The 14,787-nt window shown below is 29.0% G+C and overlaps 4 protein-coding genes across 11 annotated transcripts; 2 read left to right on the forward strand and 2 right to left on the reverse strand.

The window, feature by feature from the left end:
* Positions 1–151: 151 nt before the first annotated feature.
* LOC100881167 (jumonji C domain-containing protein 5) lies at positions 152–3,031 on the reverse strand. Of its 5 annotated transcripts, none has more exons than XM_012287780.2 (9): positions 2,898–3,017; positions 2,655–2,674; positions 1,815–1,957; positions 1,599–1,743; positions 1,437–1,530; positions 1,129–1,218; positions 847–1,064; positions 621–773; positions 152–541 (listed from the first exon to the last, which is right to left on the reverse strand). In XM_012287780.2, the coding sequence occupies exons 3-9, from the start codon at positions 1,952–1,954 to the stop codon at positions 284–286; spliced, it is 1,098 nt and encodes a 365-aa protein (XP_012143170.1). In that variant the 5' UTR covers positions 1,955–1,957; positions 2,655–2,674; positions 2,898–3,017; the 3' UTR covers positions 152–283. The 5 variants fall into 5 exon arrangements, with proteins under 5 accessions (XP_012143170.1, XP_012143169.2, XP_012143167.2 ...); XM_012287779.2 differs by having other exon boundaries at positions 1,129–1,293; XM_012287777.2 differs by having other exon boundaries at positions 1,362–1,530.
* Positions 1,995–2,861, reverse strand: Alg14 (ALG14, UDP-N-acetylglucosaminyltransferase subunit). The gene is made up of 2 exons (XM_076533041.1): positions 2,842–2,861; positions 1,995–2,674 (listed from the first exon to the last, which is right to left on the reverse strand). The coding sequence occupies exon 2, from the start codon at positions 2,649–2,651 to the stop codon at positions 2,022–2,024; it is 630 nt and encodes a 209-aa protein (XP_076389156.1). The 5' UTR covers positions 2,652–2,674; positions 2,842–2,861; the 3' UTR covers positions 1,995–2,021.
* A 441-nt stretch (positions 3,032–3,472) lies between the features above and the next one.
* Positions 3,473–5,913, forward strand: Tango10 (transport and golgi organization 10). The gene is made up of 4 exons (XM_003704398.3): positions 3,473–3,619; positions 3,818–4,083; positions 4,153–4,293; positions 4,381–5,913. Exons 2-4 carry the CDS (start codon positions 4,003–4,005, stop codon positions 5,698–5,700), a joined length of 1,542 nt encoding a protein of 513 aa, XP_003704446.1. The 5' UTR covers positions 3,473–3,619; positions 3,818–4,002; the 3' UTR covers positions 5,701–5,913.
* A 140-nt stretch (positions 5,914–6,053) lies between these two features.
* On the forward strand, positions 6,054–14,650 carry LOC100880941 (uncharacterized). Of its 4 annotated transcripts, none has more exons than XR_013038591.1 (8): positions 6,054–6,955; positions 7,409–7,648; positions 7,796–7,931; positions 8,013–9,993; positions 10,195–10,253; positions 10,341–10,412; positions 10,488–10,578; positions 11,003–11,121. XR_013038591.1 is itself a non-coding variant. In XM_012287784.2 (8 exons), the coding sequence occupies exons 1-8, from the start codon at positions 6,869–6,871 to the stop codon at positions 12,244–12,246; spliced, it is 2,700 nt and encodes an 899-aa protein (XP_012143174.1). In that variant the 5' UTR covers positions 6,054–6,868; the 3' UTR covers positions 12,247–14,650. The 4 variants fall into 4 exon arrangements, 2 of the variants coding, with proteins under 2 accessions (XP_012143174.1, XP_012143173.1); XR_013038592.1 differs by having other exon boundaries at positions 10,344–10,412; XM_012287784.2 differs by lacking the exon at positions 10,488–10,578 and adding an exon at positions 12,241–14,650.
* The last annotated feature ends 137 nt before the right edge of the window (positions 14,651–14,787 follow it).

The raw sequence follows: 14,787 nt of genomic DNA on the forward strand, positions 1-14,787 counted from the left end.
AGAAATAACTCGTGAAAATAAATATAATATAAATTATGAACTTTACATGCTTATAACATCAAAACCCGACTTATTATTTTAAGCGTATGTCGTCAATGCAATGAAATATATATTATAAGGATTGAGGAACTCAATTCATTTACCATTATGATTCTCTTTCACAGCTTTAATCCTATTACAATTTCTTAAATATCGTAAATAAATTTTACAGGTTTTATCACAGCCTTTTTTTCTTTTTGTACAATTCAGCGATATTTTACCGTCCACTGCTTGCAAGTACTGTTTAATTCCACCAAAAGCTGATTGAAAAGCTTGGGCTCAAACTGGTTACATGATGCCACCATTTTGGAGGAATGTAAAGCATTTCTCCAGGTTTCAAATAACCTATCCAACCCTTAGCTTTACTAAACTCGGGCCACTTTTCATAATTTGGACTCAAAGGATCAACTTGCGCGGTGTTATTAAGCAATTTTGTATCATAAGGATACAAATTAGACGAATCATTTGGGTGATATAAAATGACTCTTTTATACCCAAATACCTAAAATCATGAATGTCAATTTTTAATTCATATATCCGTAATACGTTGTTATTCTTAAAGCAAGTATTAACTTCCATACTTGACATAACAAATTATGTTTTGGATCAAAATGCAAAGGTGAAACAGTTCCTTCAGGTCCAAACCAAGCATTTATATCTGGTGATTCTATGGAATCATTATCTGTAAAACTGCAATATTCTGGTACCATAAAATCTTCTTTTAATTCGGGAATCTAGAATTATTATTATCCGTTAATTTTGTAAATAACTTCAATAGACGTAACAAAACATGTAAAAACTTCAAACCTGATCAAAAAGTTGATGCTGAGCTAAATAACCAACTTTATCATTCTTTTTTAATATATGCTTCTGTAAAAATTCTGAGAAAGTAAATAACTGTTGTGACCAATCTTCGTCCGTGTAACGTGATCCAATTTCGATAGGTACTATACGATTTCCAGCAATTTTAGATAAATAACTTAAATCTTGCCATCGATCTAAAGCTTTCCAATGTTTGATACAGCCTAAAATTAAATAGCAAATACACTTTGGATATTTTACTGATATATTCTATAAAGTGAGTGCTACCTGTTAATATTGCTGGAACTTGAGGCATAAACATAGTTTTATAGAATAATTCCATGGAAGGTTCATTGTATCGTGTAATTTCAGTAAATCCTGACAATACAGTATTATGCAAATCTTTAGAATTTATAATTAATTTTTGAAGATTTGATGTTTCAAATGATTCTACTGTAAAAATATCAAAATTGTAATGTAAAATACAAATTTATATATTATTTTTTATTTATACTACTTACTAGTTTCATTTAATTTTGAAGCAATGTTTGGTAATAAAATGGGAACATTTGGAAAAGGAGCTCCTAATAAAATACCTTTGTCAACTTGTTGAACAATATTTTTCAATAGCATTATGTTTTTTCTGGCTTCTCTGGGATTACTCTCATATTGGAATTCCAATACTACTGCCTATGTGAATAGATAGTGGTCAATATTTCTTCAGACTGATAGAATAATATACAATATCAGTTTATTACCTTCAAAATAACGCATAATGAATAACAATATCGATATTCTATTGGAACAGATTGCCAGTAACCTGAATTTAATATTTCCCATGTTCTGTCCAAACAAGCTTCAATTAAAATTAATGAATTCTCTATCCATTTTATGGGTGGATTTCTTTGGTAAAAAGAAAACAGTATTAAATTGTATCAATAAATAACTTTTTTTTTAAAATACTTTATATTTACATTTTATTTTCAGTAAAATTTTTTAACTTGACCGTGACCGTTGATAAATGTATTTTCATTTCAATAGGTAAAGAGTTCTGTATATTCTCCATTAATAAATCCCATGGAATTAATTTTGCGATGAATACATGATTACACATTTTCTAGAAATGTTACAGGTGTATAAGTAAAACAAAATAATCGAAATAAAAATTAAAATGATTTTATTCACAAATAAAATATTCTATCATTCTTGTTATTTGGTTCAGTTAAATATGGCCATTGTACGATTTGATAATCAACTATATAATACAAAAGTTTTCCTGTCAATGATAATGTTTTCACTCTACAAAAGCTCTCAACATATATTATATTAGTTTGCATGATATAAAATACTTTAAACAGAAATGCTGTAATACATAAAGGCACACAAGTGCCTGGACCATTACACAGAAGTAATTCTGGTCGTTCTTTCCATATAAGTGGAATTGATTCCAATATCGCATAGATAGTAGTACAAACAGATGTATAATATGACTGATGAATTTCTCTACTTCTATGGATCTTAAATACTTTATAATCTGTATTATTCTTTTCTAAGTCCTTAACTTTTTCCATGCTCACTATATCTGTATCAGCATGTACATATATTCTTGGGGAATAATTTTTAAAATTTAAATACTGAAGAATTCTTATCATTTCAGCAGTATGTCCACCAGACCCTAATATTATCATTGTTTTGACAGGATTAGCACGAACTACATTTTTCTGTTTTGTTTTATGTGTAAAAAATATCATGAAACATATTCTTGCAACAATTATAGAACAAATAAATATAAAAATATAAACAGGATACATTACATATGTTTTCTTGATGTAACCTGTAACAATTAAGATATAAATCAAAAAAATTGTGTTATTAATTTATTCATAAGATGATTAGTATAACATTAACGATATTCAATTAAATAATTTCTACAAAACTTTGACTGTTACAGAATATTAAGCATGGTTTATTATGATAAATGATACCAAAATCAAAATTTACATTCATAGTTGATTACAGTTGATCAACTATACAGTTTGTTTACAGTTGCAAATTACCTTTTCTTTACAGTAACGGTTTATTAACAGATTTTTATTCTCGCAATTCTATTTGTTACGTTATGATGGAACAGCATAAATATGTAATAAATTATTTTCTCATAAATTTATTAACCCACTTCGTTACAAATTTAATAACGTAAACATAAACATTTATTGCAATGTTGGGTTGTTGCGTATGAATGATTAGAAAGCACCATCTGTACACAGTTCAACGAAAAACTATCCTGAATTCGCGCAACTCGAGGGAAATATGACTTAACTTTGCAACATGCGTACGACTAAATTTGTTACAAAACAAATTTATTATAGATATAAATAGAATTTCGTAGTTGGTCATTATTAAATAAACTGTTTGAATTGTTTTAAAATATGTAGATATGGTAATAATTCACTGTGGACGTTTTATTCATTTCTTTTGGTTTTACGTTGCACAGTTGACTTTCAAATCAGATCAGTTCATATTTCAATCTGTGTAACGGGCATAGCTTAAACATTTTAAACTAATAGATACAAAGGTCTTAAAATAATGTGATTTTAATTCAATTCGATTAAAAAGATTTCTATTTCATAAATAATATAATATACAAAACAATATCAGTTTATTATTCACTCTGTTGTGCCCACGTAAATAAGATTGTGAAACTTCTACAAATCATTCTAATAAAAAGGATGGAACAAAATTTATTGTCAACTTCTTTTAGTAAATAATATCGTATCAGGTAAAAATATACTATCGAATTCAGTATACTGCTTTTTATAAAAATATAATTAATTGTTGAATAATTCAACAGATAGTTAACATTTGTGATAATTTACGAATGTTTTTTATTTATTGTTTCATGAATCTATATAGCAATGTTTATTTTAATATAAATGAAGTGGCTGCTTTCATTATATATCTACTTTTTTCTTTACAGTTACTGTGATTTGGAAAATATTTTCATAATATGTTAAAGGTTATGGAAGACTTACCTAAACAGTTGTGTCTTTCATTGACATAATATATCCTATAATATAAAAAAGGAAATAAGTGCTGAAGTACATAAGGAAACCATGTGTGGTGTTATAAGCTTCCTTTAAGTGGATAACAAAATCTTAAAAAATGGATGCGAATAAAATAAAACAGGAATCAAGTAGTGTTCCAAATGATATTGAGGAACATGAGAATTCTGATTCAATAGAGGTTACTATAAAGTGTTATAAATTATATTTATTGTAAAGGAAGAAGTAAATTTATTCATTTTTCATTTAGGTTGATAATTCACGTACAGTTCTATTAAAAATAGCAACACTGTATGCTGAACGCCTTATGAATGATATTTGTCTTGTTGTTGATGGTATAGAATATCCTGCACATCGCCTTATATTGTGTGCTTCAAGTGATGTTTTCCAAGTAAGCAAATACATCCATAAACCAATGTGTTTCAAAAGTTGATAAGAATTAAATTCATGTATAGTTAATATCAATGTTCTAATATAGGTAATGTTAATGAGTCCCCAGTGGAGCGAATCACAAGAAAGTAGAGTAACACTTCAAGAGACACCACAATGTGTACCTATATTTAGTGAATTTTTGCGTTACTTTTATACTGGTCAAATAAGAATTAATTATGGAGTTGTTCTACCAATATTATCTTTGGCGGATAAGTATAATGTTAAAGATTTAATATCACTGTGTCTTGATTATATGCAAAATCATATTGCGTTAGCTGCCATACATGGCACTCTAGTATCATGGTTACAGTATACTTCAAACTGTGGCCATCACAATATTACTCAAGCGTGTCAGAATTTTATCAAATGGAATTTGGAGTTGGTAGCTAAGACTGCAGATTTTGGAAATTTTGATCTGGATATTCTGGTATCATTATTACATCAAAGTAGTTTAGTAATAAAGGATGAAATGACATTATACAAGTGCCTAGAATCTTGGTTGGATCATCAGGCAAATCGTTTAAGAACTCAGTTGTCACCTGATGAATTAGAAGCTACTCTAAAACAATTGGTGATAGCTGTAATGACTCCTGTAAGATTTCCAATGATGTCTCCTCGACAGTTAGCAGAATTACTTTTATCTCCTTTAACAAAAAAATATAAAGAATTTTTCGTAGAACGTATGTCGATAGGAATGTCATTTCATTCAGGGCAATTAGATAGAGTTAAAGAAGTAAGTTTAAATGAAGAGGATGGCGCTTTACTTTTTGAACCAAGACTATACACAGTGGACACTTGTAGTTCACTGCTTACAATTGAAAATTTTCATGGTCTGCCTTCTTATCACACCAGAACTCTTGTATTTTCGAGTCATTCGTGTTTAGCAGAGTATGCTGGTGATCGTGCGTGTGAATGGGTTGTTGATATATACCCAAAGGGTGTATGGTTTAAGAAGTTTTTTTTAATAGTATGGCAAGGAACAGTAGAAATGCCTGAACACGTAAAGCGATCGGTAAGATTATCGCTTACTTGTAAAGAACCTCCAGTAAATAGTGATGCTGATATGAGAGTGAAAATAGGTGTATTAATTTATGGATTGCAAGATGGTGTTGAACATATTACAAGAGTGACTGAAATTATTCATAGATTTAGTAAAAAAGAACGTGTTCTCAACTTGGATGATCTTTTGCCATTTGAAGAACTAAATCCACAACAGGGTTCTGTACAAGAATATACATCTCCATTTTTAGTAGGTTCAAATAAAGATATGCTCAAATTGCATATTGTTATATCACCGGCCAACTCGTTTATAGGTCCTTTAAGCTGTGTTAAACAAAGTTTTCAATTGCAAAACTTGTGTAATTGAAACGATTTGTGTAAAAAAAATTCTGACGACAAAATATCTCTGTTAAATTTAACGTGTACTTTTAGTGTTGTAAATATCTTAAAAGGTTCATTCATTTTTTTTCTCCAAGTATGACATTTTAATTTTAGTTTAAAACAAAATTTTGTATCTAGAATGTTACGTATGAAAGAGACCATGTAATAAAATAACAGATTTAAATATGTTATAACTGTATTTATAGAATTATGTATCTATTTTTAACATATCAATGAAGAAGAAAGTAATATGGTTGTAATTCCCATACTCGCCACCAGAGGGATCATACTGAATATCTATATACGTCTGCTTTCTCGCAAGTCCTTATATATCTATCCATCATGAATCTGAGAATATAGGAATGAAGTAAATTTGGATTACAGACGAAGAGAGTGAAGCCAGTATGAAAGAAGAGCTTCAATAGCTGACGTTCATATTTAATTGGTTATTTTTTGTGCATGTTCTGTACCGATAATTATGAAAAGTTAAAAAATACTGAGTAATATAGGTTAATATCAAATAAATGATTATTTTTTATGCGCATATATCATTTCAGAAGTATTTAAACTAGAGAAGTTAAAAATGATATAATAAAACAATTTTAAGTTTAGAAATGACAAAATTTCAATTTAGAGTAGTATAAAACAGTAACCAATCAAAGTTGGGCATCAATTTGTCTCGCCTCGTCTCGCAATGGCTGCCCCCATCAAGAATATGCTCTGTCCTGCTCTGTCTGCATATTTCAAAGTTCATGCGTTCATCATATACCTATTCATTTGACAATATAAATATGTAAAATACTACATATATAAAAATATTGTCTAAAAACATTTTACACTTCGGTTTACTTATACAAAATACATACATAAAACAGATGTTCATGGTTTATGCGTTTGAGTAATACTATATGAAACTAGTAACTGATCGCACATCTTATGTTACATTCTGGTTCGAAGACGTCTGATTTTATGAGCGCTCACGCCATTTTATTTATATGTGGTGGGGGGTAACAAAGTGTGCAACATTGCCTGTAGGATTCATAATTATCGAAAAATTGATCAAAAGAACAGTTTTGTTTTTGCGATGTAGTTATAACGTAAATTATAATTACTCGTAAGGTAAATCTTATACCAAAATTGGTATAGAGTTATTAATGCAAGCGTTGGACCTTCGTGTTGGTGGTAATAACTACAAGTTTTGCTCCAATTGTAACTCGAATAAAATGGATTATCGTCAAAAAGTAAGCGTAAACATATTATAGTAATTAATAAATCAATATATTTATTGTATCGTTATTAATTTGATACATATTACCCATTTAAATGTTAATCATATACAGGAATCAGTCAATAAATAGAAAATTTATTCTAATATTATTTCAAAATTGATGTTGAACAAGTTTATTTACAATCACTTTTCTTATGCCATTAAATTGTACATAGAATCTTGTTGTATACATATCTTAATTTATTAGCAAAAGATTATTATGGAAAATGCAAATAGGATGTATATAATTACTGTATGCTGTAATTTTTATAGAACATTAATGTAATAGTGGTATATATAATAATTTTTATATCTAAATGTGTTATGTTTATCAATTGATTACTATGACACAAGTATATGTAACAATTGAAGATATTAAATACATTTGTTAATGAATTATAATCAATTCGAGTACCATTTATTTCAGATGATTATACCTTCACAGCAAAATGCAAAAAATGATGACGAAGATGACGAAGACTTGGAAGCGCTTAGATTAGCAGCTCTTCAATCATTGAGAACAAAAGATGCTGTACATAATAAAAAACAGTCCTTACCACAAGTACAGAAGATTGATGTAACACAATCATTTCATCCTTTGTATAAAGGTCAGCGACCTTTAAGGAGAGGGTATTTTCATAACCGAATGCAACAGCGACAAAATGGAGTAAGATTACTTTTTTAACATATTCGGTACACATATGTGATACTCTAAGGGTTACTTTAAGCTCAATACCACATATTTGTAACAGAGGTATTTGTTTTTCATGTTGCCTTAATTGTCTACAATGTATTGTCTTTTTCTTATTTATAGAATTTATATTATCAGAGTCCACGTAATCCAAATTTAATAGCAATAGTTCCTATGGAAGAACATGTGGTACTTCAACAAGCTGATATAACTTGTCCAGTAGAAAAGACAGATACAAGTGTTGACTCTTACTCCACAGGTATGTATAATATAAAAATATTTTAGAACTTTAATGTTTATGATATTTGTTTGAAGTATTATATAAGAATAATATTTTTAGAAGTATCGAAATTTCACCGTTTCAAAGATAATGGAAGCGGTTCGGACGAAGAAGATAATAAAGAGCAAAAAAATATAAACATAAAAGAAGAACCAATTGAAAATGACGGTATTAAAAGTGAAACACCATTCGCGATGACTGAAAATCAAGTAGAAATTGCAGAGAGTCAGAAAAAAATTGAAGAAGATCAAGACGTCGTTAACGATGACGACGATGATATTCTTTTGATGGCTGATCTCGAAGAGGAGGACAGTTTAGAACGTTTGATGGATGAAATGGAAAGGGAGATGAACGTTGATAAACCGTCCGAAAAAAGAGAAAAGAAAAGCAACAAGAAAGATGGTAAAGAATCGATAAAAAAGGATGACGTAGGGAGAAATTCGAGTCAAAAGAATAGAACAGAAGATAGTAATATTCGAAAGGAGAGTTATGCTTCAGCTTCAACAGTATCAGTTTTGAAGAGTGAAAGGCGGTCTATATCGCCTCATATAGGTAATCGAATTCCACAGAAACGTAGGTCGTTGTCGCCCAGATCACGATCAAGGAAAAAATCACCTAGAAGATCCCCTAGAAGATCACCAGCTAGACAGTTAAAAAAGTCACAACGAGAAATATCGAGATACAGATCACCTCGAAAGTCACCGGTACGATATTCCCCACGTTCACGATCACCTAAACTTTCCTCGCGATCGAGATCACCACGATTATCTCCACGTCGATCTCCAAATAAATCCCCGATAAGAAGATCACCGATTAAAAAATTGTCGCCAAGAGGAAGATCTCCAAGACTCTCACCGCATTCCAGATCTCCAAGACCAATACGTTCACCTAAAGCATCGTTAGCTAAGTCCCCGAGACTGACGCGATCACGTTCTCCAAAATTTTCACCGCTCAGGTTATCCCCTCAATCGAGATCACCTTTAAGGACAAGATCTCCTAAATTATCTCCAAAACGGGCGTCGCCTCTTCGTAGGTTATCGCCTAAATCGAAATCACCTGGACTATCCCCTCGAAGGGGATCATTGCAGTTACCGTCGCCGAAAATATCGCCTCGAAGAATTTCACCGAGAACAAGGTCACCGAGATTATCACCACGCAGATCGCCGTGGTCATCGCCCAGAAATTCGCCTCGTCTTTCTCCTAGACGGAAAAGATCTCCAAGGTGGTCGCCCAAAGAATCGTGTCGAAAACATGGACCACGATCAGTTACTCCGGACGGAACGAACAGTCCATCATACACAAAAGAATCTTCGCCACTACCTAAAAGCAGAATATCTCCAGAAGTAACTCGTATCAAATCGAAACAGAAGGAAGATAATTTTGAGAAAGTCACATTGGCAGAAAAAGAAACTACAGACGTGATTAGTGATCCTATACTGGAAGCTAGACGAAGAAAGTTTGAATGTACGAGGCCTATAGATCCTATAAATGCAAATAAAAAAATTAAATTAAGTAAAAAGGAGAATACAAGTAAAAAGGTGGAGTTTCTAGAAGGGGCGGATTTTCAGTCGAGTAATGCTAGAAAAGTTGCGGAGGATTACGAGGTACAAGAAACTGATTTGTGTTTAGACGATCAGTATGAATTTGAAGAATTTGAAGAAAGTATGGAAAATACTTCACCCGTTACTATTACGAGTTCAGTTAATTCGAGTGTAGATGTGGAATCGCAGAAATCAGAGAAAGAAAAATCTTCAAAAAAGAAGAAGAAACGTGACAAAGAACTTTATCAAGTAGGAAAATTAAAGAACGAACTTCCTCTTTCTGAACGAATTGGAAAAGATAAAAAGTGTAAAAAAAGGAAGGACGTTGTCTCGGATGGACCTAGCGACGATATGGATGCTATTTTCGAAGATATAGCAATAGAAGAAGAAAGTGATTTGCGAACTGAATTGAGTAGAAGAAGAGCAGAAAGACTAAATAGAACAGTGCCAATTCAGTCTGCAAGATTAGTGCAGTCTGCTTTTAAAGGAGTTGTCAATGAGTAAGTACAATATTATATTCATTAGGGAAAAAGTGTTCATATTATATATAGTTTTCTAACTGTACAAACTAGTGAACATAGAACAGTTAAGATCTGAAAAAGAAAACTTGATACGTATTAAAAAAGATGAGAAGATTCTTAACGTATAATATATTTAAGTTTTTGACTTTCAAATGCAATCATAATTTATTTTATTTTCAGAGTTGTCAAAAATAATGCAAAAGCAAATCAGAGACACTTAGTTAAAACAGACGATAAAAGTAAGTAATATAAGTATGCATATTAAACATTTATATTTCATACTTATTATATTAATAATTTTGTATTTGTATTTGTATTTTATTTAGCAGCTAATCAAAAAGAAGTCAGAAGGGTTACCGTTCTTCACCGGCCAATATCTGACTTACACGATTCCGAAGGTTTGTACATTTGTATTTGATTAATACATAATCGCAATATTTTACTATATACGTTTTAATGAAATTATTTTGTAGCGAAACTTGTCGTAAAACGATAACAAGGTATTGGTAACGGTATTAATCTGTTAACTGTGGATGACGAATTAATTCATTACTCGATTAAAAGGTATATAAAGTTTTACAGTGCATTTACTGAAAGATTTTTGCCTTTGATTGTATTGTCCTGCTTGTAATTAAAAGAATACTTTTATTATTTTTTGTTTACAGAAGTAATAAATATTTTTCTGTTTGTTTCTTTTTTATTATATATCCAAAAGAAAAATGATTGTGTTCTGGTTGAACAGTGACACAGTTAACAGGTTAAAGAATATTACAACTTATAATGTAATCAAGAAAAAATATTTGTTTTTAATAGCAAATTAGAGTCAATCATAATTTGAAGATGTTTCTTTTAGACTTTTAGGTTTCAGTTTTAAAGTTCATTTTGAAACTCCATATTACAATGGTTTTCTTTTAACATGTCTTATTTTATATTTTTCTAAAGTACAACATTATTTATAACATCATTTAATTCGTTATATTTTTTACAGATGAAAGTACTCTGGATTCAAAGATGCCTGTGCGATTTAGACTGGGTTTGAATAAACAAGTGCATGATACCAGGGAGTCGAAAGTTTCCCGAAAAGCATCTAAGAGACAGGGTCGCAAGGTAAAACACAAAGTCAATTTGACTCTAATAAATAGTGAACATATTTTATAGCGTAAAAATAATACTTTATCGAGTGTATATAATTCATATATTCAGTTTTTTTTAGAAACATAATGTTCACGCATAATTTGATATTATAACGTTTTAATTGCTTGGGATTGTAATTTACCAATATTTGTTTTGACAATTATATATATCTATACCGGTTTAAATGTTAAAATCAACCATTGGTATCTTCAAGAATTAAAGATATTTAGAAAAAGTAGTGATATAAATAAATTTTATGTTTAACGCTTTTTCAGTATACAATTTTTTAGTAGAAATTAGAAATGAATCAATATAAAATTTATAATATCAACGCTTTATCGTTTGGGTATACCAATTAAGAATATAATTATTATCTACCAATAACATCACATAATATTTTAAAGGAACTAACTAATGTTTACTAAGAATATTATGTAACATTTCAAGTATATCAATTTTTGTTTATTTTTTTAATTTATTATAAATTCTTATAAAAGTTGAAACGCAACTTGTTAATTTGACCGATTACTAGAATATTTAAGATATTTTTTGTAGACTCACGATGTGGATACGCACAAATAATAGCTTTGAATAGCATTTATAAGATAATTTTTAAAAACAAAGCCTTCCTAACACTTTTGGTTTTGAAATGTGTCTTTTTATTTGTAACATAAATGACAAAAATGAATAATACAAAGTTAATTTGTATTTAAAAAGAAGGTTGTTTTTGAAATCTACTCAATGACTCCAATTATGTTACAATCATTATCATAACACTATGATAAATTAAAAGTAACACGTTGTTCATTGTGTTTCTTTCCTATTATTGAAAGATAATCGAGTGAAAATACTTATCTTCCAATCTTTTCATCTAAAACTATTAAAACATTGGTCTACATTTTTTTATTTCATATATGTATTAGAAAATGGTTTGAGTTTAATGAAAGATTATTTTATTATTTTTTCGTCCTTGTAGCGATCCGTAAGCTTAATGAAATTTAAACGGTTTCAGTTTTGTTGCATAAATTAAACCGAGTATAATTTTCGTTAGGGGGCGATAAATGTGATCTGGTCTTTTTTTTTTTTGTTTAGGAATAGAGTAAACGTGTGTTCTCCTGATTGCATATTTATACGAAGAGTGCATAGCTGTTCATCTTACCTCCTATTTTATTGTCAGCATAAGAAAATAAGATTCATTAATAGTTAATCGTATTAAAGATTGCACTCGCGTAGAAAAGGTATTCGTTTTCATTTGGAGTGTGACCTAACATAAAAGAAAAAAAAAGATAACATTCTTCTAGAAGACAATATCAATAATTCAAAATACTTTATGTATGATTGTACGAGCTAATTATTTATTGTTAAGCTACAGTTATAGTAGATAGTAAATTACATGTGATTATATTAAATCAGTTGTTGTGTTGAAGTATTTGTAAATAACTTACATCGGTCGCTCATTTAATAAATAAGCATCATTGATAATCCCAAAGCCACCTTTTGTAAGCCTAAGTATATTCGGTACTATGAAAAGATTCTGTATAAATAAATTGACAAATTGTAAATATAATAATGTTAATAAGAGTGTGAAAAGTGAAGAATAAGTTGCCGTATCATGTAAATTGAGTTGACATTATTCAAATATTGAATATAGTATATAAAGTGATCTATATTGACAGAAGAGTGATTTTTATTGATATGTATATATATACATATATACATATATATTTTTTACTTTATGTAATTTGAAGGTAGCAAATACGAATCTGATAATTGAAAGATGCAGTGTAGTATAAAGTAGCTTCCCTCCATCTACTTATTATTTTATGTTTCAATTTAAAACATATAATGCAAGTTATGTTTTAGCAAATGTAAAAAAAATGTATCTGTGCACATATTTAAATTTTATATGTATAACAAAAATAGTATTATTATTAGTAATACAATTACTAGAATTATACGTGTTCACGAAATTAAATTTAATCAGTAAATTGCGAGAACGTTTTATTCTACTCTTTTATTATATAATTTCAAACGAGAAAATTTTATCCTTGTATTTTATAAAATATTCATTTATGTTTTTGGTGAATAATTATTGCCATTTTTGCGTTTACTTTCTATTATCATGAGTAATAGATAAACTAGTAAATCACTCCCATGCGTTACCACTGTGCAGTAATTACTATGTTTGCAAATACAAAAATAAATTATTTCATACTTTATATTTCACGCAAAAAATAAAATAACATACTTCATAGTATCTATGAAGGTGTAATTATTATTCTTAATCAAATAAAAAACAAATAAATTTATATCAACTGCTTTTGATAAAAGTTTTAATATCAAAAACATTGAGAAATCTTGAAGAAAGTTTAAAGTATATCATTTTGATAAGTATAGTTAAAGTATATCATTTTGATAAATGTAGAAAAAGCAATACTTGATGTTTTACACGAGTATTATGATTTATATTTAGTTTGATCATATCGTAACGATACACAATTAAGTATGCGTTAAAAAAGCAGCATAATATTTTGCATCGTGTCAAACTGTTTCCTTACATGCCTTTACACGGGTATTTAGACGTCAACTCCAAAAGTCGAGTAGCAGACACATAATTATTATAAAATAACTCGAAAGACTTGAAACCGTTGAATTTATCGATTGTACAAAATGTGATATACATCAAGGCTTGAATGGTCTTGTTAATAATAAGTACATCAGTTATTGTAGAATAACACAAATAGTTGTTAAAATTTCATTTCTAGACAACGTATGTCATCATGAAATATGCCACACATTTTATATTAACTAAAACTTTTTTGATATTTTTTTTTCTGTTCACATTTCTAAGTTGTTTATTCTCAGCTTTATATGTGTAATTTATAGGCATTTTTAATATAACAAATAAAATTATTATTACAATAGAAGTATGATTTTCTCATAAGGAGTATTATAATTATTTCATGAATTTCACTTTTCAGTGTTATTCTATGATAAGACTGTGATTAATCTGTAATTTTAATTATCGCTATTATGATGTTTGGTTTATTTGCCTAATTTTTGTCATTGTAGTAAATACAGATGGAATCACATAATAAATATGACAAACAAAATCAAATAACAAAAGTAAAAACCACGTACATCATAATATCTAGTGTTCCTTTGTATAATTGCATTTGTATTTAATATCAAGATAGGAAGTTTGTAACACAAAGAATATAACTGTTTGAATATTTGGATACAAAAGATTTTCATCCATCTGAGATTTGCTATGCACGTTATTCTTATTATTGCGTATGACTGTACTATTTGTATGATCGTGTACTTGTACTTACATTTTTTTACAAAATAACACACAGGATTTAGATTGTTCAGATATAATAAAATACAAACACCAAGTATTAATACGAAGCAAGTTCAGTGATAATTAAATCACTGAACATTTGAAATAAACTAAGACTCTTATTTCAGAAAAATAGAAAATAAAGTATTTTTATCTTAACTGTTTTGTCTTTTACTACCCTAACTCAAATCCAAAATACCTTTAAAATAATAATTTAAGATTTTGTAATTCCAGAGTTTAAGATTTTGGGATTCTAGAATTTTTTAATTTTGCGACTTTGGGGTTTTTTAAAGTAT

This window comes from Megachile rotundata, chromosome 6 (genome assembly GCF_050947335.1).
Source record: "Megachile rotundata isolate GNS110a chromosome 6, iyMegRotu1, whole genome shotgun sequence".
NCBI lineage: Eukaryota > Metazoa > Arthropoda > Insecta > Hymenoptera > Megachilidae > Megachile > Megachile rotundata.

What these genes read in the sequence shown, in the direction of transcription:
- LOC100881167 (XM_076533034.1), bottom strand. Translation starts at nt 1,954, where the DNA reads ATGTGTAATCATGTATTCATCGCAAAATTAATTCCATGGGATTTATTA. An exon ending in TTCAAAATTAAATGAAACTA is followed by an intron (nt 1,294 to 1,361) that starts GTAAGTAGTATA and finishes ATATTTTTACAG; the next exon opens with TAGAATCATTTGAAACATCA. An exon ending in AGTTCCAGCAATATTAACAG is followed by an intron (nt 1,065 to 1,128) that starts GTAGCACTCACT and finishes ATTTAATTTTAG; the next exon opens with GCTGTATCAAACATTGGAAA.
- Alg14 (XM_076533041.1), bottom strand. Translation starts at nt 2,651, where the DNA reads ATGTATCCTGTTTATATTTTTATATTTATTTGTTCTATAATTGTTGCA.
- Tango10 (XM_003704398.3), top strand. Translation starts at nt 4,003, where the DNA reads ATGGATGCGAATAAAATAAAACAGGAATCAAGTAGTGTTCCAAATGAT. An exon ending in AGAATTCTGATTCAATAGAG is followed by an intron (nt 4,084 to 4,152) that starts GTTACTATAAAG and finishes TTTTTCATTTAG; the next exon opens with GTTGATAATTCACGTACAGT. An exon ending in CTTCAAGTGATGTTTTCCAA is followed by an intron (nt 4,294 to 4,380) that starts GTAAGCAAATAC and finishes GTTCTAATATAG; the next exon opens with GTAATGTTAATGAGTCCCCA.
- LOC100880941 (XM_012287783.2), top strand. Translation starts at nt 6,869, where the DNA reads ATGCAAGCGTTGGACCTTCGTGTTGGTGGTAATAACTACAAGTTTTGC. An exon ending in AAATGGATTATCGTCAAAAA is followed by an intron (nt 6,956 to 7,408) that starts GTAAGCGTAAAC and finishes CATTTATTTCAG; the next exon opens with ATGATTATACCTTCACAGCA. An exon ending in AGTTAAAACAGACGATAAAA is followed by an intron (nt 10,254 to 10,343) that starts GTAAGTAATATA and finishes TTTATTTAGCAG; the next exon opens with CTAATCAAAAAGAAGTCAGA.